The sequence below is a fragment of the Salvelinus sp. IW2-2015 genome, linkage group LG15 (genome assembly GCF_002910315.2).
Source record: "Salvelinus sp. IW2-2015 linkage group LG15, ASM291031v2, whole genome shotgun sequence".
In the NCBI taxonomy this organism is placed as follows: Eukaryota; Metazoa; Chordata; class Actinopteri; order Salmoniformes; family Salmonidae; genus Salvelinus; species Salvelinus sp. IW2-2015.
In genome coordinates, this window is record NC_036855.1 from 32,043,060 (window position 1) to 32,070,354 (window position 27,295).

General features: G+C 43.0%; 1 protein-coding gene across 1 annotated transcript in view; it reads right to left on the reverse strand.

Annotated features, from left to right (window-relative positions):
- Positions 1-27,295, reverse strand: part of LOC111975140 (zinc finger matrin-type protein 4-like) — a 186,331-nt gene that overhangs the window by 16,640 nt on the left and 142,396 nt on the right. Inside the window, exon 7 of the mRNA XM_070447089.1 lies at positions 11,120-11,216. Within this exon, the coding sequence (XP_070303190.1) occupies positions 11,120-11,216 (97 nt within the window). The remainder of the gene's footprint in view (positions 1-11,119; positions 11,217-27,295) is intronic.

Below are 27,295 nucleotides of genomic sequence, written 5' to 3' on the forward strand. Positions count from 1 at the left end.
ATCAGTCTATGATACTGTATTTTCATGTCGCCCCATAAATAGAAGGCTGAAATTGAAGTTTCCTAGAGAAATCATTTGACCTTTCATGTACAAACACACACAACTGCCTTTCACATCCTACAGTTCTATGTCTGTGTGGCATTACCTTTATATTGGGAATGATGGCCTTGACTGATGTTAATGCCAAGCTGAGACTATAAAGAAGACAAATATTAGTCTGTTATAACTTGGGGTTGTTTGTTCTCTGCGAAAGCAACTTTTCCCACCATAGATCGGATATAGGAAAAAAGCWAATATTCTGCCAAAAAGAATGTAAGGCCTCTATTGTTATATATATAATAAAGTCCCCCCCTACCCTTTTCTTTTTGGACTGTTCTTGAGTGTGAATGAATCATTTTTATTTTCTAAGACAAGGGAATAAAGGTTTCCTTTGTGAACAGAGGATCAGAAATGACAAAACAGTGATGATTGTGTTTGTGTGGAAAGTGGGACATGATATTGGTGGTAAATTGGTCGTCACAGTGCAAAGAAAGAGGAGGAATGGAGGAGAGGTAGAATTCAAAGAGATGTCAGACAGGGGGGTCTGTCTCCAGGGGAGRGTGGGGTGTGTGAGTACACTGAGTAGCAAGTGTGCTGGGGGGGGTCTGGATAAAAGCATACCTACCTACCCACCACCTCTATCTTTGTGACCGCGGGGGACAGCGGAAATGGGGAAAGAGASAGAGAGACGGCAGCAGTATCAGTATGTGTGACTAGGGAGAAGCAGGTGGGAGAGGATACCCAAACACTGCCACTCTCATACTGTTCCATTCTGTTTCATGTCCCAGGCTCAGTACAGCACAAGGCACCAGGATAAACAGAATAAATCAAGCTGCCTTTGTTTGACAGTTTTAACGGCTGGATTTCAGCTGTTGAATGCATTAGGTTTTATGGCCACGGTGCATAGCAGAGGACACACAGACTACACACAGTAAAGCCCTTTCCCCCTGTCACAAAAACATACAGTCACTTCAGTGGAATACCAACCCAAGCATAAAATCTACACCAAGTCAGTCTGCTATACTGTGTCAGTAATCAACTCAAAGACWTCTACATGGATAAGATGAAACTACGCCGCAGAAGTCTAATCTTGTCTGTTTTATACATGACATTAGAGAGGAATCCCCAATGGAAACAAAAAAGAGGTTAATAAAACTACAACCTCAATCTAAAAGGAGGTATATCTCATGAATTATTGAAACGTTATTATTTCCACAATCTGAATTCCCATTGTGAAAACACCATGCAGGGAGCATGGCTGCCACAGCTACAGTAGCAGGCCAACCAATTGTCTTGAATCTCAGAGATATACACTACAGTGAGTCCCAAAGGGCACCCTATTCCCTATATAGTGCACTACTTTTGACAYGAGARGGGCCCTGCTCAACGGTAGTGCACTGCATAGGGAGTCAGGTCCCATTTGGGAAACACCCTATACAGTTAGATGTATGGATTATTGTTAGGCTGAATAATTCATGTATTTCACATAATTGTCTGACCGGTGCCACATGTTGGAATGGCTGGTGTGTCAAACCTGAGAGGTGAACCATCCATCACATCATATATTAATCAGCTTTCTTTCTTTCTGTGGACGGTCGGTTGAGTTCACGCGGGAAACGAGAGCAGCGATAACAAATCACTGCACCAACGTTCAAACTGCCAGACTCATCCTCCCACCCGCCGCAGACTCATTCGTGAGTACTGGGATGGTGGAGAGAGATGGGGGGGGAGAACAGGGAAGAGTGCAAGCGAGCAGCATGGAATGGGGATGGTTGGGCGTTGATGGTTGGGCGTTGATGGATGACGTGCCAAGGGATCGGTGATGGCATGGTAACGAGGCCGTCTGCTTGACTTGACCTAGTGATAGTGGAGCAGCGAAGGAGCACAGGGCTGAGGGACGGGTCTCGCTCCCACAACGTCCCCCCCCGCCTCGTCTCGTAACGCTATTACAGCCATGTTGTGTTCGGGACTCGTGTTTCCCAGACTGGTCGCTCTGCGTCTCTATCTCTGGCGGTGGAGGATAACATTACACAGCAGAGACCATTTCASGCTCTGTTAACGCACAACTACAGGCTCTGACTGTGACCCTAAGAAACAGCTACACAGCCCCCACYATCACAGGCGGCRGGTGGCACCTTAATTGGGAAGGATGGGTTCATGGTAATAGTTGGATGGTTTCCATATGGTTTCCATGTGTGTGATACCATTCCACTCACTCCATTCCAGCAATTATTATGAGCCATCCTCCACTAAGCAGCCTCCTGTGCCCACAATCTATCATGACATTCATATGTTGATATTGTTGTGAAGGTGAACACATCAACACATAAAAGCCTGTTTACAGCTRGTCTGCCCATGATCTAGGTTGGAACAATGTTAGTGGTGGGTCACCGCCAAAGAAGCTTGTAATCTTACTTAGCAGGAAATGTAACAATAAGTAATGTGTAAGTATGAGAGTGGTTACTCTACTGTCCCATTGAACTTGGGCTCCAGTGACAGAAAAGAGAAAGAGAAAGAGCCTCCTCCTCCTCTTCTTCTGTCCTGAACTAGAGGTCCAATTGGTTCCCTCACAGTTTCTCCTTAGTTCACACTGACCAGCCAGCCAACAGCCACATGTCCAGGATCCCCTCCTGTGCCCTTAGTCAGTCTACTGTAGTCAGCATAATCCCCTGGCTGGTCTGGGGAGGAGAGGGGACCTCAGTCAGCTCATACAACCAGGCTGTCAGCAGGTTATTTCTGTCTCAGCAGACAGGACCAGACTAAAATACTACTTCTTATGCCATCACAAGGAAGGACAGATTATGTGAAGAAGCTAGTTCTTAAACACAGGACGTCTGCTTCCCAAATGACAACCAAATCTTTATTTAGTGCAATACTTTTGAATAGGGCCCATAGGGATCTGGTAACAAGTAGTGCACTAGGGAATAGGGTGCCATTTGGGACAACCAGGGAGTGCTGCTGCTTTGCTCAAATGAAGCGCAGGACAACTGGGGAAATACTTGGACAGAGAAAAGAGAAACATGTCAGACAGCCAAATTGAGTTAGTGAATCAAAGGAAGACCTCAATTTGTGGCATACTTTCCGCTTTGGATGCCAGCAGGGGCTGTTGTACTGTTGTAGCAGGCTTGTTAGTCTAGTATCGATCACACATCTCATTAGTAAGCACACCGTGAATGGGTCATGGCTTCAGTCAAAATTGAATATCCTCACTGAAGTTCTTGGACTTGGTTCAAGTTAGCTACGCAGAGTTCAGTCATCAGCTTGCTGGTATCAATTTGTGATGAGTGGGGAGGTCAATATGACCCCTACGTAACCTAACCTTACCCAATCTGACCTGACCCGACTTCGTGCAATTCACTAGGAATTGCCGGGAACCTCACGATACAATATCATCACGACACTACCAGTAGGTGCCAATACGATATCTATTGTGAGTCTCACGATTCTATATGTATTGCGATTCAATGTTCCAAAAATATTGCTCACCACATGTCTGCTACAGAGGGACAAGAGAGAGKCAAAACAGAGCAGGTTATTGACCAGTCATGGAAATAAAAGTGCTGAGAACAAATMTAAAAAGATGACGGAGAACAAGCTATAAAGGAAAAATCCTGGCGATTTGGTGCATGTACAGCAAACTAGCGCAAAAAAAGAATACTGCCAAAACAATATGATACAATATATCGTCACAAATAATATCCCAATATGTAACTGTATTGATTTTTTCCGGCCTCACTACAATTCACAGCGCATCACTTTTTCTAGTGACAACCTAGCTAAATGGAAAAGGTATTTAGATAAATGACTGAAAAACGGCTGATGAGTAATTTCACTGTACTCCCTTCTCTGTGAAGTCGTACCGTCAAAGCACAATAAAGTAACTATACCATCAAAATCATAAAATGCACCACTGCTTTCATATTAACTAGCGTCTTATTTTTGGCCGAGCTATGATGTAGGACACAAGAGACACACAACAATAACATCTCTGCCCTCTGCGCAGAGGGAGAGAGGGAGAGAGAGAGAGAGAGAATTCCTAAGGAGATATGTCTTTATTCTGGATAAACTGGCATAAAGCAATGACCTAAATACACCCATCACACTGTAGGCAGTGTGAAGCCACCCGGGCTGACTGGAGGGTGTTGAGGTCTGGAGAAAGAGAGATAGAGCGAGAGAGAGAGAGGGGGGGGGGGGGGGGTGAGAAATGGAAAGAGAGAGAAAGAGAGGAAGTGAGAAAGAGGGAGAGTGACAGAGAGTGTGTCGAGAGAGAAAGAGAGGAAAGAGGTTGCTCTGGGCTGCTGGGGGTGGGTGGTTAGATCTGCCTGTGTGGAAAGCCACTAGCTCCAATGAGGCAGTGTGGTGAAGCATGACTAAAGTGCAGGGCTGTTAAACGGTATGTCACGTCTCCTGATGTCTGCATCCCTGTGGAGTGTGGACACGTGCGGGCAGATGGGCCAACAGGGGGAATTAATTCCAGGACATGCACCACAGAAAGCTCATCAATTCACACCTACGGGCCAGGCTGCGCTGTGCTGGGCCCACAACCAGCCCATCCTCTGACCTACCTAACTACCTATCTACTACTGTTTCAGGACAAAAACGCTCTGTTTAACTCTGAACACTGGATGTTGGTGGTGTTTTAGCATGACCTGCTTGAGTTGGGGTGTTTCTCAATATGCATACTACCGTGCTCCACACTCTAATGCTCCAAGTGCATTCTCAGAGGACGTTCTCTTCAGTATGTTCTTGTGAGGACGAGAAGGTGGAGAACGCATTAAACAGTACATTTGAGAAGCACTCGCGCTCCCCGACTGTATGACCTCACGCAGCATCTCCCCATTCACTGACCTTTCATCCAGCCTGGACAATGGCAACAATAGAGACAAAACAAGATATACACAAAGCAAACGTTTTACTTCTAGCTATATGTGCATCATAATAATGTAGCTAACAGGCAGAAAATGACCTAAAACCAATGTTATCCAAGGTAGTTGTCAATTATTCGTGGGTAGCTAGCTAACAATTCGTTGTGGCTATCTGGCTAGCTAACAGTAGTAAAAAAAATAAGAAAAGAAGGGGGATACCTAGTCAGTTGTACAACTGAATGCATCTTCAGCATTTAACCCTCTGAATCAGAGAGGCGTGGGGGGCTGCCATAATCACAATCCACATTTRAYGCACACAGGGAACAGATMTTGTTTACCTTGTCAGCTCGGGAATTCGATCCAGCATCCTTTTGGTTACTGGCCCAACGCTCTAACCACTAGGCTACCTGCTGCCCTAGCTAGCCAGTTAGTTCTATTGACTTACTATGGGCTTGCGACCTACGAACACTACAGTGGGTATTGTAGGCAGGTAACATGTCAAAATGTACGTATCAAGATAAAATATTGTAGTCGGGCAACATATGAGATGTGAATAGGCAACATTTCATTTTGAAGTCGGAGTGTATTTTCTCTCGCTTCAGGACAAATAATGGCAACCATTGATTTCAAGAAAATGTGCGTAATTTCTTACGTGGTTGCATTATGTTTCTTTGCATACTTTTCATTGAAGCGTGTATCGATGCATGCTTCAAAATATGTACAAACGGAGTACACATTTGAGAAGTACCCTCCGTGCTCCATTTTGCATACTTTGATTTGGACAAATACTCTGACCCTCCKWTGCTCCAATTTGCGTGCTCGGAGCACGTAGTATGCATTTTGAGAAACASCCTTGGTGTTAGTTGTGTGTGTTGGTTGTGTATAACTGCCAATTGTTTGAGTTAGATAGTTGTGTACGTGTGTGTGCATTTTAGTTGTGTATTAGCGGTAGATGTTTGACTTAGATGGTTGTTTGTTTGTTTGTTTGTGTGCGTGTGCGTGTGCGTGTGTGTGTGTGTGTGTGCATTTTAGTTGTGCAATAGCGCTACTTGTTTGTTCTCTCTGATGATCACAGCCTGATGGAGCTAGCCCGGGCTCTGGGTGTTTGTTTGTGTCTACAGTACAGCAAGAGCTTGTTGAATCTGGGTGCCACTCCTGCAGGCACCGCGGCATTGGCCACCAATTAGCAGCAGCAATGTGAAAGAAGTGAAAAAATGGCTCAATTAGAATCGTTTTTCCTACTCAAAAACTAATTGCTTTCAATAAGCCTGAACTTAAGTGGAAAAAGATACAAAGACGCCCGAAGCCAGAAGAGGGACTCCCCCTCTATCTAATATTTTGCTTACTCTGTCTTCAAAATCTCTCACATCATCTATAGCTGCATACATTCTATCTATTCTAGCTATGACTGATGCAGAATGTAAAAAGCCTCCTTGAAAGTGCCAATTGATTTTCAGTGGCATAGCACGTATTTCTAAACCAAACGCGGTACCATTTGCAGTAACAGTCAAAAGTTTGGACACACCTAATCATTCAAGGGTTTTTCCTTAGTTTGACTATTTTCTACATTGTAGAATAATAGTGAAGACATCAAAACTATGAAATAACACCATATGGAATCATGTAGTTACCAAAAAAGTGTTAAACAAATCAAACCACCCTTTGCCTTGATGACAGCTTTGCACACTCTTGGCATTCTCCCAACCAGCTTCACCTGGAATGCATTTCCAACAGTCTTGAAGGAGTTCCCACATATGCTGAGCATTTGTTGGATGCTTTTCCTTCACTTTGCAGTCTAACTCATCCCAAACCATCTCAATTGGGTTGAGGTTGGGTGATTGTGGAGGCCAGGTCATCTGATGCAGCACTCCATCACTCTCCTTCTTGGTCAAATAGCCTTACACAGCCTGGAGGTGTGTTGGGTCATTGTCCTGTTGAAAAACAAATGATAGTCCCACTAAGTGCAAACCAGATGGGATGGCGTATCGCTGCAGAATGCTGTGGTAGCCATGCTGGTTGAGTGTGCCTTGAATTATAAATAAATCACTGACAGTGTCACCAGCAAAGCACCCCCACATCATCACACCTCCTCCTCCATGCTTCACGGTGGGAACCACACATGCAGAGATCATACATTCACCTACATCTCACAAAGACACGGRGATAGGAACCAAAAGTCTCTCATTCGGACTCATCAGACCAAAGGAACAATGAAGCCGGAAGAGATGGCTGCCGTTTTACGGGCTCCTAACCAACTGTGCTATTTTGTWKWTTTTTTTAGCGATATTTATTTTGTACATGATGTTGCTGCTACCGTCTCTTATGACCGGAAATAACTTCTGGACATCAGAACAGCGATTACTCCCCTCGAACTGGACAAAGATTTTTTTCTGTAACGAGTCCAATGCAAAGGATATACTGCTTTCTCGGGAACGGGCCCAAATCCCTGTCATTTCCTTGTAGAAAAGATAGAGAAAAAGGGAGCGGAGGTCAGGCTGCCTTCTGAGAATTCGTAGCCGAGTGAGTAAACCTCCACTACCATACGTTCCATTGGCCAACGTGCAATCATTGGAAAACAAAATGGATGACATACAATCAAGACTATCCGATCAACGGGACAATAAAAACTGAAATAGCTTATGTTTCACCGAGTTGTGGCTGAATGACGACATGGATAATATAGAACTGTCGGGATTTTCCATGCATCGGCAGGACAGAGAAGCTACGGCTGGTAAGACGAGGGGTGGGGGTGAGTGTCTATTTGTCAATAACAGCTGGTGCYTGATGTCTAATATTAAAGAAGTTTCGAGGTATTGCTCGCCTGAGGTAGAGTACCTTATGATAAGCTGTAGACCACACTATCTACCAAGAGAGTTTCCATCTATATTATTCGTAGCCATCTATTTACCATCACAAACCGATGTTGGCACTAAGACCACACTTAACCAGCTGTATAAGGCCATAAGCAAACAAGAAAATGCTCATCCAGAAGCGGCACTCCTAGTGGCCGGGGACTTTAATGCAGGCAAACTTAAATCTYTTTTAACTCATTTCTACCAGCATGTGACGTGCAACCAGAGGAKTAAAAACTCTAGACCACCTTTACTCCACACACATAGATTCATCCAATGGCATTGAGGAGAATACCACATCAGTCATCGGCTTCATCAATAAGTGCATCGACGACGACGTTCACCCACAGTGACCATACTTACATATCCCAACCAGAAGCCATGGGTTACAGGCAACATCAGAATCGAGCTAAAGGCGGGAGCTGCAGTTGTCAACGAGCGGGACACTAATCAGGACGCATATAAGAAATCCCGCTACACCCTCAGACGAACCATCAAACAGGCAAAGCGTCAATACATGATTAAGATACCTACTACAACTGCTCTGACGCTCATCGGATGTGGCAGGGCTTGAAAACTATTATGGACTACAAAGGGAAACCCAGCCGTGAGTTGCCCAGTGACGTGAGCCTACCAGATGAGCTAAATGCCTTTTATGCATGGCAAGCAACACCAAAGCATGCATGAGAACACCAGCTATTCCGTACGGCTGCATGATAATGCTCTCAGTAGCCGAGCAAGACCTTTAAACAGGTCAACATTCACAAAGCCGTGGGGCCAGACGGATTACCAGGATGTGTCCTCAAAGCATGCGCGTACCAACTGGCAAGTGTCTTTACTGACATTTTCAACCTCTCCCTGACTGAGTCTGTAATACCTACACTTTCAATCAGGCCATCATAATCCATGTACCCAATGAAGTGAAGGTAACCTGCTTAAATGATTACCGACTCGTAACACTCACGTCGGTAGCCATGAAGTGCTTTGAAAGGCAGGTCATGGCTCACATCAACAGCATCATCCCGGATACCCTAGACCCACTCCAATTCGCATACCGCCCCAACAGATCCACAGATGATGCAATCTCAATCGCACTCCACACTGCCCTTTCCCACCTGGACAAAAGGAACACCTATGTGAYAATGCTGTTCATTGACTACAGCTCAGATTTCAACACCATAGTGCCCATGAAGCTCATCAATYAATTAAGGACCCTGGGACAAAACACCTCCCTCTGCAACTGGATCCTGGACTTCCTGACGGGCCGCCCCCAGGTGGTAAGGGAAGCCAACAACACGTCTGCCACGCTGATCCTCAACACTGGGGCCCCTCAGGGGTGCGTGCTTAGTCCCTTCCTGTCCTACCTGTTCCCACAATACGGAGTGGCCAAACATGACTCCAACACCTTCATTAAATTTGCTGACCACACAACAGTGGTAGGCCTGATCATCGACAATGATGAGACAGCCTATAGGGAGGAGGTCAGAGACCTGGCAGTGTGGTGCCAGGACAACAATCTCTCCCTCAARGTGAGCAAGACAAAGGAGCTGATCGTGGTCTTCAGGAAAAGGCAYGCCGAACAGGACCCAATTCTCATCGACGGGGTTGTAGTGGAGCGGGTCGAGAGTGCAAACACACCAAGACAGCCGTGAAGAGGGCACGACAACACCTTTTCCCCTCAGGAGACTGAAAAGATTTTGCATGTCCCCAGATCCTCAAAYAGTTCTACAGCTGCATCATTGATAGCATCCTGACCGGTTGCATATGGCAACTGTTCCGCATCTGACCGGCCCAGTACATCACTGGGGCTAAGCATCCTGCCATCCAGGACCTAGAGTGGCAAGAAAAAGTATGTGAACCCTTTGAAATTACCTGGATTTCTGCATAAATTTGTCATGAAATTTGATCTGATCTTCATCTTAGTCACAACAATAGACAAACACAGTGTGCTTAAACTAAGAACACACAAATTATTGTATTTTTCTTGTCTATATTGAATACATCATTTAAACATTCACAGTGTAGGTTGGAAAAAGTATGTGAACCCCTAGGCTAATGACTTTTCCAAAAGCTAATTGGAGTCAGGAGACAGCTAACCTGGAGACCAATCAATGAGACGAGATTGGAGATGTTGATTAAAGCTGCTCTGCCCTATAAAAAACACACAAAATTGGAGTTTGTTATTCACAAGAAGCATTGCCTGATGTGAACCATGCCTTGAACAAAAGAGATCTCAGAAGACCTAAGATTAAGAATTGTTGACTTGCATTAAGCTGGAAATTGTCTATAAATGGAAAATGTTCAGCACTGTTGCTACTCTCCCTAGGAGTGGCCGTCCTGCAAAGATGCTACATCATTGTTGGTTAGGGGCTTGTAAGTAAGCATTTCACGGTAATACCTGTTGTATTTGGCACATGTGACAAATAAAGTTTGATTTGACTTGACAGATTTCCACCAGTCTAATGTCCATTGTTCATGTTTCTTGGCCCAAGCAAGTCTCTTCTTCTTATTGGTGCCGTTCAGCAGTGGTTTCTTTGCAGCAATTCGACCATGAATCCCGGATTCACAGAGTCTCCTCTGAACAGTTGATGTTGAGATGTGTCTGTGACTTGAAATCTGTGAAGCATTTATTTGGGCTGCAATTTCTGAGGCTGGTAACTCTAATGAARTTATATTCTGCAGCAGAGGTAACTCMGGGTCTTCTTTTACTGTGGCAGTCCTCATGAGAGACTGTTTCATCATATGGTTTATGTGACTGCACTTGAAGAAACGTTCAAAGTTCTTGAAATGTTCCACATTGACTGACCTTCATGTCATAAAGTAATGATGGACAGTCATTTCTCTTTGCTTATTTCTGTTCTTGCCATAATATGGTCTTTTACCAAATAGGGCTATCTTCTGAATAGCACCCCTACCTTGTCACAACACGACTGATTGACTCAAGCGCATTAAGAAGGAAAGAAATTCCACAAATTAACTTTTAACAAGGCACACCTGTTAATTGAAATACATTTCAGGTGACTACATCATGAAGCTGGTTGAGAGAATGCCAAGCGTGTGCAAAGCTGTCATCAAGGCAAATAGCGGCTACTTTGAAGAATCTCAAATATAAAATATATTTTGATTTGTTTAACACTTTTGGTTAGTACATGATTCCATGTGTGTTATTTCATAGTTTTGATGTCTTCACTATTATTCTACAATGTAGAAAATAGTAAAAAATAAAGAAAAACCCTGGAATGAGTAGGMGTGTCCAAACTTTTCACTGGTACTGTACATTGCTGGCCACTCATCATCAGACAAAAAAGTATACACAGTGTGAAATCTTCTGTTTAGCTGCGGTACACAGAGTAGAAAACTCACTTGTTTTGGTGCTTTGAGCCCTGCAGATGTGCATGGTACTGTGCCACAGAGTTGAGTGTGACACTGCAGACTTCACAGGTATAGCTACGTTTCAGACCTGGAATTAAAAACACACAAACACAGATACACTAGATTAATCAACATATATAAACATATTTCTCAAATGCTCTTTTGTTTTTAGCAGGATTAGACAGGTGTCATGTATTAGCTAACTACTTGTTTCATTTGAAATGATTTTCCTTTGTAACTACGGAACCATGTTCAAGTACATGTACGTTCCATGTCCCACCACAAATGCTATTAATTATGTATACATGAACTATTCTATCCCACCGGAGACAGTCCTTTAAGGAATCAATAGTTCTATTGAAAAGACCTGGGCCCTCATTTATAAACGTTGCGTACATTTTAAACTAAATACTTGTAAGTCGCTCTGGATAAGAGCGTCTGCTAAATGACTTAAATGTAAATATCTGTGTGCGCCATTTCTGAAAAGACTGCTCATGCACACAAATATTGAAATGCATAAACTTGGCGCACGCCATACATGAGCATGTTTCCTGTTAKTAAATCAGACCTGTCGTAAAACTGTGCACGCGTGAACGATCATTATGACTCCGCCTGAATAACGCCCATTATTCTCCTTTTGWGTTGACATTAACACCCTTATTTCCTGTATACTTTGGAAGTGTTGGAATTAGGCCTAGACACTATCGAAACCAAATAGCGATCGCGAACTTGATCAAACAACTTTGCTTTAAACAGATTGTTGTGAATTCAAACCTAAATATGTTGCACTGCCCGCGAATTCGGAAACATTGTCCACTCTGGAGAAAYAAATGAAAAATACAGTAGGCCTGTCCACTGAGTATACAAAACATTAGGAACACCTGCTCTTTCCATGACAGACTCATCAGGTGAATCCAGGTGAAAGCTATGATACAATTAGGAAAGTGTTCCTTATGTTTGTACACTCAGTGTATACTTACAGTGGTAGCCTAAGCACTTCCATGAGAGAGGTACATTTCCTGTTCACCTGTTAAATTCTACTCTGTTATAAACCTGCACTCCCTTTTGGATGCATAGTGCAAAATTATAATAGCCTATCTAATAGGCACAATTCAATGAAAGATACGCATGATTGTTGTATAGCTACTTAGGGGAATATGAACTCATCATGGCAGGAATTTATACTGCGATGGTTATGATATTTGTAATAGGTTTATGAATTTAATATGGTCTACTTGAGAGATTTGACATTACAGTACTCAGACGTAGCCTACAAAACGTCAATGGAAAAGATGAACCATCTGTTCTACCGTTAAACTGCGCTTCGGATCAGATTGCATAGAGCAAAATACTTGAAGTAGCTTATCTTACTATTTACTATCTATTGAAGTGGGCCCAATAAAATGGGAGATGGGACGAATGTTAAGCTATCCTAATTTGTTGTAGGCCTATTGTCTATTTCGGGAGTATGAAACCATCACAGCCAGAAAAGGTAAGGAATTTATTCTGCAATGATCATGGAAATTAAATAAATAATAAGATAAAGATGCTTATTTTTTTTACTTTTACCCCTTTTTCGTGATATCCAGTTGGTAGTTACAGTCTTGTCCCATCACTGCATCTCTCCTACGGACTCAGCAGAGGCGATGGTCGAGAGCCATGCCTCCTCCAAAACATGACCCTGCCAAGCCYCACTGCTTCTTGACACACTGCTCTCTTAACCTGGAAGSTAGCCGCACCAATGTGTCAGAGGAAACACAGTCCAGCTGGCGACCGAAGTCAGCATGCATGCACCCGGCCCGCCACAAGGAGTCACTAGAGCGCAATGGGACAAGGGAATCCCTGCCGGCCAAACCCTTCCCTAACCCGGACAATGCTGGGCCAATTGTGCGTCGCCTCATGGGTCTGCCGGTCACGTCCGGCTGTGACACCACCTGGGATCGAACCCYGATCTGTAGTGATGCCCCAAGCACTGCAGTGCCTTAGACCGCTGCGCCACACGGGAGGTCGTAGATGCCTATTTCTCTTTAATTTTAGAATGCAAAGATAAAATAAATAGATTTAAATAAATTTTCACTCTTCTCACTACTGGCAAATGATTGCATCTTGTTATTATATTAAGCTACCAGTTATTTTGTTATGAATAAGAGTGTCATCATAGCAATAACACAAAAAGAAAAAAAGCGTTAGCTGACAAAAAGCTCTCTAAGGTATGCAATGACTACACAAGAGGAACTGATGACGCACTAAATTGCACCTTTTGCATTCTACTATTAAATCTTGCAAGAGTACGTTTAAAGCCGGACTGAGTTCCTTAAAAAGTGTGCCTCACTGTTTGGGAACTACTGCTCTATACAGCTGCCTGATGGAGACACTAGGAATGCATCTCAAATGCCACCCTTTCCTTACATACTGCCCTATGGTCAGAAGAAGTGCACTAAATAGGGAATAGGGTGCCATTGGAGATGCAACCTAGGGTCAGTGCTCAGTGCTTGTCAAGCTACGCCTGATCGACTTCACTAATGACTGTTCCTGGTGTGGGGGAAGTGGAAAGAATCAATTAAGGACATGCCCACACTGAAATGTCACACATTTAGTATTGATCACAATTAAATTACATTGAAATTATAACATCCATTACTGAGGTTTTTGAAGATGGACACACCTTAGCTCTAATTAGACAGAGCTCTGCTTTGAGTGAAATGTAGGCTGTTGATTGTATTTTGTTATTACGTACCATTGCTTTGGGTGWAAAACCCGAGGCTAACTAGCTCACTCCAAGATTCAACTAAGATCTGAATGAGACGATCACTTTATTTCTCGCCCCTTTTGATGTCTTCGGCAACAGTGGATCACCAAATCAGCAACTAAACAGAGTGACAAACCATTTCTCTGTGGATGCACCCCAAATGGAATCGTATTCCCTACAGAGTTATATAGCACTATAAAGGGAATCGGGTGCCATTTYGGACACACCCTATGTCTGTCTGTCTGATACAGTTGTTCAGCTGGTGCCCTGCTGTGACAGTGTAATGGCTGTCATGTTAAAACTAATGACACAGTGGCATGACAAATAGCCCAGTCGCTTGCATCCTCTCTCTAAATTGAGTGAAATGGTTTGGAGGGCAAGAAAGGCCAAGGTAAGGATAAATGTCCACACTAATGTCCCATCATTGAATCTAATTATCCAGTCTCTCCTCCGCCCTAAGGTCATATCCCCCACGTTGATGAGCTCTGAGAGAGAGAGAGAGAGAGAGAGAGAGAGAGAGAGAGAGAGAGAGAGAGAGAGAGAGAGAGAGAGAGAGAGAGAGAGAGAGAGAGAGAGAGAGAGAGAGAAAAAAGAGAGAGGAGAGAGAGGAGAGAGAGAGAGAAGAAGAAGAGAGAGAGAAGAGAAGAAGAGACAGACAGACAGACAGACAGAGACAGGAGCAGACAAGAGAGAGAGACAGAGAGAGAGGAAGAGAGAGAGAAGAGAGAGAGAGAGAGAGAGAAAGAGAAGAGAAAGAAAAAGAAAAAGAGAGAGAAAAAAGAGAGAGAGAGAGGAGAGAGGGAAAAAGAGAGAGAGAGAGGGAGGGAGGGAGAGAGAGAAGAGGGAGGGAGGGAGCATGACTCCCAGATTGTCTCAATATGAGGTTATGCCAGACTGAACAAAGGTCAGCAGCAGAAACAAAGTACCCAGATTATTTGTAACATCATCCAGTACTGTACATAGATGACACTGATGTTAAGTGCTTGTTGACTGTCAGCCCTGTCATAGCTAGATAGAAAAACCGCTGTTCTGATCCCATTTTAATGAAGTTCAAACAGACTGAGAAGGGAGACAAGAATCTCTCTCTCTTTCTCTTTGGCTCTCTCTCTTTCTCTCTCTCTCTCTCTGCAATTTCTCCATCTGTTGTCAGCCCCTCAGTAACCATGTGTCAGAGCGAAGACTGCCTTGCCTAAATTTAAAWTTTGCAAGGGAGAGAGAGAGACAGAGAGAGAGGCTCCCCTGACACCCTCATGATTCTGACATTAAAGCGCTGCAGTGAGCGGCAGGGCTGTCGCTCGGGCTCTGCACCGCGTGGCCTTTTGACAGGCCACATCTCAAACGCTTTTTGAAAAGGTGAAAGAATGTGCTGCAGCCCCAGGATCCATCAAGGCAATACAACCTGCAGCACCTCCCGTGGCGCCCGCCCTGCATGAGCAATGGAGCACCAGTCTACCGCTGCTGGAGCGCTGTGTCTCTGTTGCTGCTGCTGCCTTCACTCTCATCCTTCCTGCATTCAGGGGCCTCTGCTCTTTGGTGAGTCATGAGAGAGCCATTTATTTCTGTTAAACTTGAAATTGGCATTCCTAAAAGGACAATAGAATAACAGGTAGAAGAGCCAATTGAAAATGTTGCGCTATCTTCATCTAAATCTCACACATAGATCTTGGTTTCAACATCTAGGACACCTATGGAAGAGGATTCGTCCAGAGCCAACTAGGGATACAGTCAGATAACTACATYTCAGACACCTAGAAGATGTCACCATATCCATACAGTATACTGTATCACAGTTAGTTTACAGTAAATTCAATTCAGTGTCGTGATCACATCTGCCATGTTGTCCGGTTCATCTCTCCCCTTCCCTAGTGTATTTCTAATGGTAATATCTTATGTAAATGCTCAATTGAGTCACTCTACTTCCTATTCCAGCCACAGCTTACATTGTCTTAATTGCTAATTGAGAGATATTGTCCCGGCAACCAGAGAGAGTGATTGATCAACAGCGTGATCATCTGCGTGGATTGTTTATGAACATAGGAAGGTGGTGAGGGTCCATGCTTCATGCTAAATTAACCACGAGCCATCTGCCCCACTCAGATGGTGCATCTCGTGCTCAGCGACAGCTARAGTGCAGCTCTGACTGCAGCAAAGCACCCGAGAGCTGAAACAGCATATGCTTCCTRTGAAATATAAAAAAGGCAAGGGACACCGCTTAGCTCATGCCAAATGGCCCAATAGTGCAAAACTACAGTCAGCTTCTTGGCTGTATCATATTTAATGGGTTTATAAAACTGAACTCGTAATGAAAAACATCCCTCACTTGTGTGATCGCAAGAAACCTGAAGAAACTTCAAACTAGTTGGCAAGGATTGTATTAATGGATAAGGAAATGTTGAGGACAAAATACGTTCTGGGTTATATATACAATTAAAACTGAAAGCCTGCAACAACAAAAAATGCCTTACCACCGACGTATTTCGACAAACATGTCTTCAACAGGGAAATTCCAAATAATGTGTATAAAGCCTGCAGTGTAACACACTTCCCCCTGTTGCTCTAAAAATCCCCCATCTATCTAATTCACCCATCTTTAAACAATCCAGTGTTGAAATAAAATCCTTGTTAAAAGCAATCTTGTTCAGTGAATCATGTGGCAGATAAGATTGCAATCTCTCAAAAAACAGTACACCAAAACGATGGGAAATAAATTGAGTGTAAATGGGTGTCATTGTTACACTGATGGGTTTGTGTAATCTCCCAGTCTCCCGGTTGTCTGCATATTGATTTGCCTCTCCTCCTCTGATGAAATATACGATAACTAGAACAAAGAACAGAGCTTCCTTCAACCTGTGCCCTCTTGGAGAGGAGCTTGACCATCTCTGTGTAATTTGCCAGTCTCTGAGCCTGCCATTAAGGCAGTAAATGGCAGTAATACATCTATTTTAGGGTCAGGAGGGAGTGGGAATGGAAGCACACAGACAAGAAGAATGGCTTGTGACTTGTGATTGCAGGGCCTCGGGAGGAAGCTGCTGAAGCTGTTAGAGAGGACGTGCCAATTTACATCTCCCGGACGCATCCCTCCAATTAACGATGCTGGGATGGAGTCCAGAGAAACACAATTTGTCTTCTAGCCGTGGCCTGATTGACAGGACTGGCTAGGGGGCAAATTAAACACTTTGGAGCGATATAGTCATATTCACTGATGCAATCATATCTAGGGCTGAGGCGGTCAAGAAATGTTGTCAGCCGGTGATTGTCAAGCAAATAACTGCCAGTCTCACGGTAATTGACTAATAATTCTGGCTTGACTAATAATTCTGGCTTCTCCTGGCTTCCCACAAAGCCTACAAGCCACAGATGCATACCTTTGGAACATCTACATTTTAAAAAGTATAATAAATCAATATAATATAGCCTACACCATCACAATAAATCCATGATTTATTTTTGTCTATTTCAGAAGAACAGAATAGCATACTCTGACATTATGTTAGGCCTTGATCTGGCTATGCCAAATGGCTGTGGGATACACTAGTTCATTTAGCAGACAAGATTTGCTTAGAATTCCGTGGCATTATTTTATATTATTTTATAGTATGAAGAATACAATTGAACATAGCTGAATAAAATAGAAAGGATATTTTCTCCAACCGATTTCAGAGGGAGTGTGCACATTCTGTGTTGAGTGGTTAACAAAGAAACAGRTCCTCCTATACACTTAATTTAGTTATTTATGCAACTTTAGTTGTGATACAAATGTTGGGCTGTATGTTTAGATGTTTAATACATTCTGAGGCTGCATGATGCGACTCTAATGATGATTTGAAAAAAGTTGCATGAAAGGAATGAGCTCTGCTTTGTTTCTTGCACAGGCTGCACACACTTCATCAGTCTCTCACTCACAATTTGATAAGCACTTGATAATTTTCTCACCAGGCCTCGAATTTCCCAATGGCATCCCCCTTGTGTGGCCGTAGTGCCCTTGGGCTGAATATAATTATTATAATTCCCTTCTGCCGGCTGCCAATCGCCGTGCTCTGAAGCACCTCTCACTCACATACTGTATATCTCAATTCTTATTAGCCAATGCCCGTCACGTGATTGTGTCCTTCTCACAGGCATCTCAGCTGTAAAGTAGGCTACAAGTGAAGACAGACACATCAGGGACACAACTGTGCATGTCCGTCTTATCGAATTCTGAAGCACATATTGAAGATGTTAGAAGAAGTGTCCACATTTACTATTCATCAGCCAACAAGATAAGTAGACCTAACGAACAACAAAAGCACTAGCCTATGTCAATCCACTAACCCCCATTGTACAAAAGTTAACCTATTATAAATAAATATTCCAAACATACTTTGGGACTGTTGTGGGATGCGATAGATCCTAAATTAATACAACCACAAAAAACGTTTTAAAAGCAATGAGGCTGATGCAACAGATCAGAACATTTGGCAAAAAATGTTGATAAACTATTAGGCTATTTCTTCACATCATAAGTGCAAAAATGCGAACACGGCTGTAGACTATAAGCACAAATGTTCCAAAATACAATCAATTAGCAGGAAAACACTGTTTTCAAAAGTGACCACAAATGCGATTATGCATGTGATGATTTATTATAAAGGTGCCTTTTTTTGTGGTGAAAATTATCTTCCTCGAACTTGAAAGTCACGCGCCGCCTATGTATGTCAATTAGGCTCTACACCGATTATAAAGCGGATTAATTCTAAGATGTTATTTGGCCTCTTTAGGTGTGATACAAACCTTATTAAAACATATAGGCCTATGGGCTAGGCTACATGAGGTGTACGACTATGATTTYAAAAATTCGAGAGACAAAAAGGCATGTGCTGTTTCTTGCCTTACTGCACAAGCTGGGCATCATTCACAAGTGATAATATTGTCACCCATCAGACTATTTGTAATTTAATCTTGTCTTTACATATACAAAAAAATATATGTGTGYAAATAGTTTTGACTTAAAATTGACCATTATCATGCACCTGTCTCGGATCAGGGGCAGGGGGAAAAATACATGTAATCTATGCACTTAAATAGAGAATGGAGGACACATTTTCCTTGGTTCATTTTCATGCCTGCCAGGTAYGCTATACTCCTGTCGTAAAGCGAAGTAATGTGCTTAATATTAGGYAAGTTGAGAYGTAAATATAGTAGGCCTAGCCTTTAGAAAGCTGATGGGATCCTCCTCTTTTTAATAGAGCCCATCAAAACTATGTTTTCTCACACTATTGCGTAGCCTTTCGAAATGTTGCGCAACATGAGCTCATGTGCTCTCATGAAGTGTTTTATTTGATTTTCGATGACATTTACATTGATGTCAGAGTGATTAGAGGGACAATAGAGTGCTGAGTACCAGGCAGTTAGCAAGTTTGGTAGGTTACTAATGACCATCAGCAGCATCGGAGCTTGGAGAAGCCTAGTTACCATGACGTGGAATTTGACTGCAGTCATGACTCGTGACCACCGGTGTGGCGGTAATATCATCACCGTAACAGCCCTAATCATATCAGATTGCATTAGATCTGCATGCAGCTGCTTGGACGTGGGATCTGGAGGGACTTGATTGATAAACATGATGAGAGGACAAGAGATGGCATGGCAGCAGTGGTTCTCTCAGGATGATGGGAGAGAATGTGCTTTAGTCTTTATTCTTCATTTTGGATTCCCATTAGCTGATGCCATGATGAGAGCTAGTCTTCCTGGGGTCCAACTCGGTCTTAACTTAACGTGCTCAATGAAAGTTTGCTAGAAGCCATTTGCAGTGTGTGCTCTGTTAGGATATGTTGCTTGTTAAAGATCATTCAAAAAGGCACTCGCACATCTGAACTATATTTGCTRCAGGTGCATGATAACAAGGAAATAACAAGAAAGAAAAGAGAAACCCGCACACTGCTCTTCCTAGTATTACTGTTCTTTATTAAGCTTTACATATCGGCCTCAAGGCCTTCGTCAGAGATTTGGTTTGAGTGTTTGTAATTTGCACCCATTTGTAGACATTGTTCCACCCACATCCATTCAGTACATCGAAATAGGGTTGGAGTCAAGGAAAATAAAAATGTGTTAACAAATATAACAATGTTCATTTAAAAAATATTCAAATAAAGTGTGTACATAAAACGTATTAAAAACATCTGTAAAACCACAACGAGGACATCAACCTACAGTAGCAGGTACATTTTCATAAATCATTGGGTACAGTGCAGGATAAAAACYTCATAAWWAAAWAWAAAWAAAAATCCATATACAGTATAGACACCAGTGGAGGATGCTGAGGGGAGGTCAGCTTATGATAATGGCTGGAATGGAGTTTAATGGCTGGAGTGAATGGAATGGTATCAAATCAAATCAAATTGTATTTGTCACATGCTCCAAATACAACAGGTGTAGGTCGACCTTACAATGAAATGCTTACAAGCCCTTAATAACCAACAATGTAGTTTTAAGAAAATYCAGTTGAAGTCTGAAGTTTACATTCACTTAGGTTGGCGTCATTAAAACTCGTTTTTCAACCACTCCACAAATGTCTTGTTAACAAACTATAGTTTTGGCAAGTCGGTTAGGACATCTACTTTATGCACGACACAAGTCATTTTTCCAACAATTGTTTACAGACAGATTATTTAACTTATAATTCACTGTATCACAATTCCAGTGGGTCAGAAGTTTACATACACTGAGTTGACTGTGCCTTTTAACAGCTTGGAAAAGTCCAGAAAATGATGTAATAGATTTAGAAGCTTCTGATGGCTAATTGACATCAATTGAGTAAATTGGAGAGGTACCTGGAGTATTTCAAGGCCTACCTTCAAACTCAGTGCCTCTTTGCTTGACATCATGGGAAAATAAAAAAAATCAGCCAAGACCTCAGAAAAAAAATGGTAGCCCTCCAAAGTTTGGTTCATCCTTGGGAGCAATTTCCAAACGCTGAAGGTATATGTTTATCTGTACAAACAATAGTACGCAAGTATAAACACCATGGGACCACGCAGCCGTCATACGCTCAGGAAGGAGACGCGTTCTGTCTCCTAGAGATGAACGTACTTTGGTGTGAAAAGTGCAAATCAATCCCAGTACAACAGCGAAGGACCTTGTGAGATGCTGGAGCAAACAGGTACAAAAGTATCTATATCCACAGTAAAACGAGTCCTATATCAACATAACCTGAAAGGCCACTCAGCAAAGAAGAATCCACTGCTCCAAAACCGCCATAAAAAAGCCAGACTACAGTTTGCAACTGGACATGGGACAAAGATCGTACTTTTTGGAGAAATGTCCTCTGGTCTGATGAAACTGTTTCGCCATAATGACCATCGTTATGTTGTAGGAAAAGGGGGAGGCTTGCAAGCCGAAGAACACCATCCCAACCGTGAAGCACAGGGGTGGCAGCATCATGTTGTGGGGGTGCTTTGCTGCAGGAGGGTCTGGTGCACTTCACAAAATAGATGGTATCATGAGGTAAGAAAATTATGTGGATATATTGAAGCAACATCTCAAGACATCAGTCAGGAAGTTAAAGCTTGGTTGCAAATGGGTCTTCCAAATGGACAATGACCCCAAGCATACTTCCAAAGTTGTGGCAAAATGGATTATGGACAACAAAGTCAAGGTATTGGAGTGGCCATCACAAAGCCCTGACCTCAATCCTATAGAACATTTGTAGGCAGGACTGAAAAAGCATGTGCGAGCAAGGAGGCCTACAAACCTGARTCAGTTACAKCAGCTCTGTCAGYAGGAATGGGCCAAAATTCACCCAACMTATTGTGGGAAGCTTGTAAAAGGCTACCGGAAAGGTTTGACCCAAGTTAAACAATTTAAAGGTAARGCTACCAAATACTAATTGAGTGTATGTAAGCTTCTGACGCACTGGGAAAGTGATAAAATAGCAGTGTGCAGGTTTGTCTTATCTTTTTTAAAGAATATTAAAAACATAACAAACTTCAAGTACAAATGAATCAAGTGAGTGCTGGCCCCTATTTTTCATTTTGATGAGTATTGGTTCTATGACAGACAAAGCTAAGGGCCCAGCATCACCATGATAAACCAGTCCAGTCCTCCTTTCTGCTCAGTAAGCAGTTCTGTTATAGACTAAGCAAACGAGACATAGAGAAGATTAAATCTCCTTACACAGTGTTAGTTACAACAAAATGGTCTGGGTTGCAGTGCAGTCTCAGGATGTGTCTGAAATAGTACCCCTATTCCCTATTATAGTGCACTACTTTTATGGGCCCTGTTCAAAAGTGGTGCACTAAATAGGGAATAGGGTGCCATTTGGGACACACCCAGACTCAGTGACATGATGAGTGTGGATGGAGGGAGAGAAAAAAAAGACGGAAGATAAAAGCAAGAGCAATTCTATGTGTGTCATCAGTCCACAGCGTTAGCAAGCTTACACTGAGGAAGCCCCCAGGAGAACTGCCATTATCTGCCTGTGCACTGGAAAGAAGAAAATGGCACACTCTCCTCTTCTCGCTCTCTCTTGTTATAAATGACTGCAGTGCTCCAGTCTAGATAGAACAATGTCTCTCAGACTCAGTCAGTGGTCCAACACTTCGGGCACAGAATCTCACAGCAACAAACACTATTATATTCAGATTGAATGTAGCGAATGCACCTCCTCGGTAACCCAAAGCTTTTTAAACATTTTAGATGATAACAGTAAGAATGATAAGAACGAAGTCGTTCTTRCTTAGAAGGAAAATAATAACTTATATGTACAATCTATATTTATGTTTTAGATTACAATAATAACAATAGGAAAAGATGTTGCTCTTTTACCAGGGAAACGTGTTCTGGAATGCGACTCGCACCGTTCATCATCTTCTGTATCTTCCAAAAATGACTTCATAAAGAAAAAGAGCACCATGGGRATTCCCTAAAATAGACTGCAGGAATTCAGGGGGAAAGTTGCCTATTGTACATCATGAACTAACTGGAATAGGTTGGACTGTCTTGGATCTTGTTTACATTTTCCCTACAATACTTTAATTGATATATGGAGGTGATGTGTATTTTGTCCCAAATGYCACCCTATTCCCTATATAGTGCACTACTTTCAACCAGGGCCCATACGCCTCTGGTCAAAAGTAGTGCACTATATAGGGAATAGGCTGCCATTTGGGACGTACAAAATGTGTCAATAGGTTCTACCTTGTCAAGTCCTCTAAAGGTTAAATCCTTGACGTTATACAATCAATACGCTGATGTCCTATACAGTCAAGTTTACACTCCACGCNTATACAATCAATACGCTGATGTCCTATACAGTCAAGTTTACACTCCACGCCGTACAGCACAATCAGATAACATAAGTCCCTATGGTATAGACCACTTTGAGGTACTGTATGCAGGTATAGTATTTCCTTTCAGCTCCTAGTGGAGGAGAGGGCCTCGTATGCAGGTATAGCTAGCTATGAAACATACAGATTACACAAACTCCTATGCTATAGCCTAGACCACTTTATGGTGCTGTATAGTGTTTACAGGTAGCTAGCTATGAAACATTTACACACATCCTTTAGAAAAGGGGTGGGCAACATTCATGGGTACAACATTTTAGTGGCCCCACTCTTGGAAGCGGAGAGAATGTTTTTACGTTTTAAAGCAAGTTTGCTGCAATTCTACACATTTTGCCYTGGGGCGGAGAGAAGATTTTGCACTTTTATAACAAATTTGCTGTAATTCTARAKATWTTTCCATAGGGTGGAGATGAACGTTTGCCATTTTTAATATTATATCTYAGTGAGACTMACTAACAAAATCAATGGCGGCCCCACAGCATGCAATTCGACCATCATAACAAGTTTAGATAGCTGGCCGCAAAACMAACTTATCAATCTAAAAAATGTTAGCTGACATGGGCTAATTGACCTACTATCAGTGACGTACATAACATGAGAAAAACMTCTGATGCACAACCAATTTTCGAAATTGCACRTTGTGTATTCTACTATTCTAACTCGCAACAGTATTTTTTTGGTTGGGGGGATTAAMCCCTGCTTTAGAGGCAGGCAGTGCAGTAGCTAGCATAGCTCTACAAAGCTCCATGAAGTCTCAGCTCTGTAGGGAAATCTGAAACCCAGAGCACATGGCTGAACCCAGAGGATCATAGAGTGAGGTTAGTAGGGTTTAGGATGGGTAACAAACAGAGGGTGAAATGGGAGCACAGATGGAGGAGTGTGGGAGGTGGGCAGGTCCTCTCCTGGAGGGTCCTCCTTTACAGTACACAGCACAGAGTACTAATGGGCTGGTCAAAAGTAGTGCACTATAAAGGGAATAAGGTGCCATTTGGGACATAGAATATACACGGCAGAATGCTCTCACACACTCCCTTCTCAGAAACAACACCACTACTGTGCTGTATAACCACCGATGTACAGGAATCYCTCAAATGAAAATCACCTCTCAATAGGTATTCAAGGAATATTTCATCACCTGCTTGAAAACCTTCAGTCAGAACCACCAGATATKTATCTACAGCTGTTTGTTTAATAGCCATCCAACATCACAGAACACCGTGCGCAAGAACAGGACAAAAACGAAGAAAGACTGAGAAAAATAAATAAATAAATCAAATAGAAGTGCTATTTCATTCGGCGGCAGGCCGGGGTCACAGAGACAGAGAGAAAAGAGGAAATAGTAGAAGTGCTCTAGGTAGTAACTCTTTGTGTGAAAGATAGGCCTGCCAGCACAGCTCTGCAGTCCTATGAATTAAGCAGCCCAGCCTATCCCTGCCCGCTGCACTGTGCCCTGGCTGCCCCTGCTCCCCCTTCCCTCTCCATCCCCATCCACACAATGCTAGTCCTGCCTGTTAGGATGATTTGCCACTTCATTACTAATTGATAATCGCCGGAGAGAAACGCTCATTAGACTGTGAGTGCTGAATACTGCATCTCCATGCTGCCATTTCCAGCCACCCATAATGACTATAGTGACGTTGGCGAAACACTCTGGCTTTGAGTTATGGCTCATCTATTTCACAGAGAATAGGCAAGTCCTCAGTCCGTAAGCGGAGCCTGTCTGGGAGGAAGCATTCAAGAGATATTCAGGGGCGGGACCGTCTGAAAAACGAGCACTGTTTTAGGGGAAGTACGAGGCATTATACTTAACTTGAAACGATCACGCAGTTCAAAGTGTCGAGTCGGCAAAGACTCAAGTTAACATCAAGCGTGAATATTCATGAATCTCCATCAATAACTTTAAATGACCCAAAACAGGGCATAATACATGATGACAAAGTACTATTTTGGTGCTTTTCCATTGGGACTTACCCCCACACCAGTGGGCCGCCAGTGTTTTATGTTAATATATGTCTAGTGTTATTGTGTTTCTGTCAGGAGAGTGACTCTAAAGACTTGTGGCGAGCAGAACCAACAACCTCCGCATCATTCAAGACTGTTGGTTTGTGAGAAGGTGTTCAAGTTCACACCTAGCCATTGTTATGTAAAGGCTAGCTGATAAGTACCCAGAGCGTTGCCTTGGCTCCCAGTTAGAGCAGGTTTGCCGGAGCTTTGGCCCAGTGAGATACGGGTGCCAACCCGCATTAGATAGAAAACGGAAAGTCTGAGCTTTTGGGTAAAACACTGGGGTAAATCCTCAAAGGAAATGTGGCACATGTGAAACATGGAATAAAATTGTAAGAAGTGTGTACATTGCTCCTCATACATCTCAGTGATTGGACAAAACAGTGCATTTTACATTTAGGTCAGTTAGTSAYTGCATTCAACTAAGGTAGCTAAGACAACAACAGATCACAGTCATTGCAAGTAAAACCTTCCTAAAAAAATGCAGCTATCCCTGAGAAGGTGCAGGTGAAGCCTCCCAATTCATTGCTGGCAATGCAGAGCCCATCAACCAGCCCTAAGTAGAAATAACCAGCCTGGGAGTTAGGAGTAGGACTTAGACTAGGCTTTATCTTCAATCAGATGTGACTGGGCAGCACGGTGCCTCCCCGTTCATCCCTTACAAAGCAGAGCCAACCAATCAGCCAGGCCTAGAGTACATCTCCAATCAGATGTGACTGAAGAGACATACAGTACATCTCACTGATTGGATGGCACAGTGCAGGTCCCCGGCAACGCAGAGCCAACCTAAATAAGACCAGGAGTGAAGGAGGCTAAGCTACATCTCCAATCAGACATGACCAAAGAGACATCCCACATTATGTCTGCTCATGCACTACTTAACTTTACAACCCTCTGGGTCCCACAGCACTGCAGCAGCCTGCTGGAATAATATTCTGTAATTGTTATTGACATATTGTGGGTAGGAGACAATAAGAGAGAAAGAGAGCACCATTCCCCCTCCCCACTCCAAACTTAACAGCCCGAAATAGGCTAGTCGTGTCCTGGTACTTAAAGAGACGCTGAGCCTCTCCACTGTYGCTCTCTCTGGTTGGCGTAGAAGCAGACACTAGCCAAGTCAAGAGGGATGCATGCAACACAGCCAGAGAAATAGAAGTCTCACATTAACATCAGAGGATAGTGGACCTCCTTAGCCCCCCATTTAATAACTGATAATGCCATACTAAAGAGCGTAACAAATGCCATGAAGTGTACAAATGAATATATATTACATATTGACCCCATCTTGACATATGCTGTGCTATCTCAAGATATGGGTATCACAAATGGTGAGTCAGTTTTTCCAAAAGTAGTTTTGCATTAAATTTTGCTGATACTGATATATTATCTATTACATGAGGAATACAAAACMGAAAAGTTCATTTGTGTCTTGTATTTCCCCTAGGCCTACTTCCAAGGCTTTAAACATCTCATACTGCACATACAGTAGTGTACATGCATATTTCTTCATACTGGATGACCTCTAGTAGACAGTAGGGCTGGCAATCGCCAGGGACCTCACAATACGATATTATCACAATACTTATCACGATACTTAGGTGCTGATACGATATGTATTGCAATTCTCATGATTCTATCTGTATTACGATTTGATAATGTGATTTTATTGCACTTCGATGATCCAAAAATATTGGCGAAGGTCGAGTCATCCGTCCTACGAAACATGACCTGTCAAGCCGCCCTTCTACACCCGCTCGCTTAACCCGGAAGCCAGCTGCACCAATGTGTTGGAGGAAATACTGTTCAAKTGACGACCGAAGTCAGGGTGGAGGAACGTGATGATTCAAGTATAGCCCCCCGGGCCAAACCCTCCCCTAACCAGGACGATGCTGGGCCAATTGTTTGCCGCCCTTTGGGACTCCCGGTCACGGCCGGTGATTGAACCCCAGGCTGAAATGATGCCGCAACACTGCGATGCAGTGCCTTAGACCTCTGTGCCACACAGGAGACCCGGCTCCCTATTTAAAAATAAGATGGAGAACAAGCTATGAAGGAAAAATACTGGAGTTTTGGTGCAGATACAGCCAAATA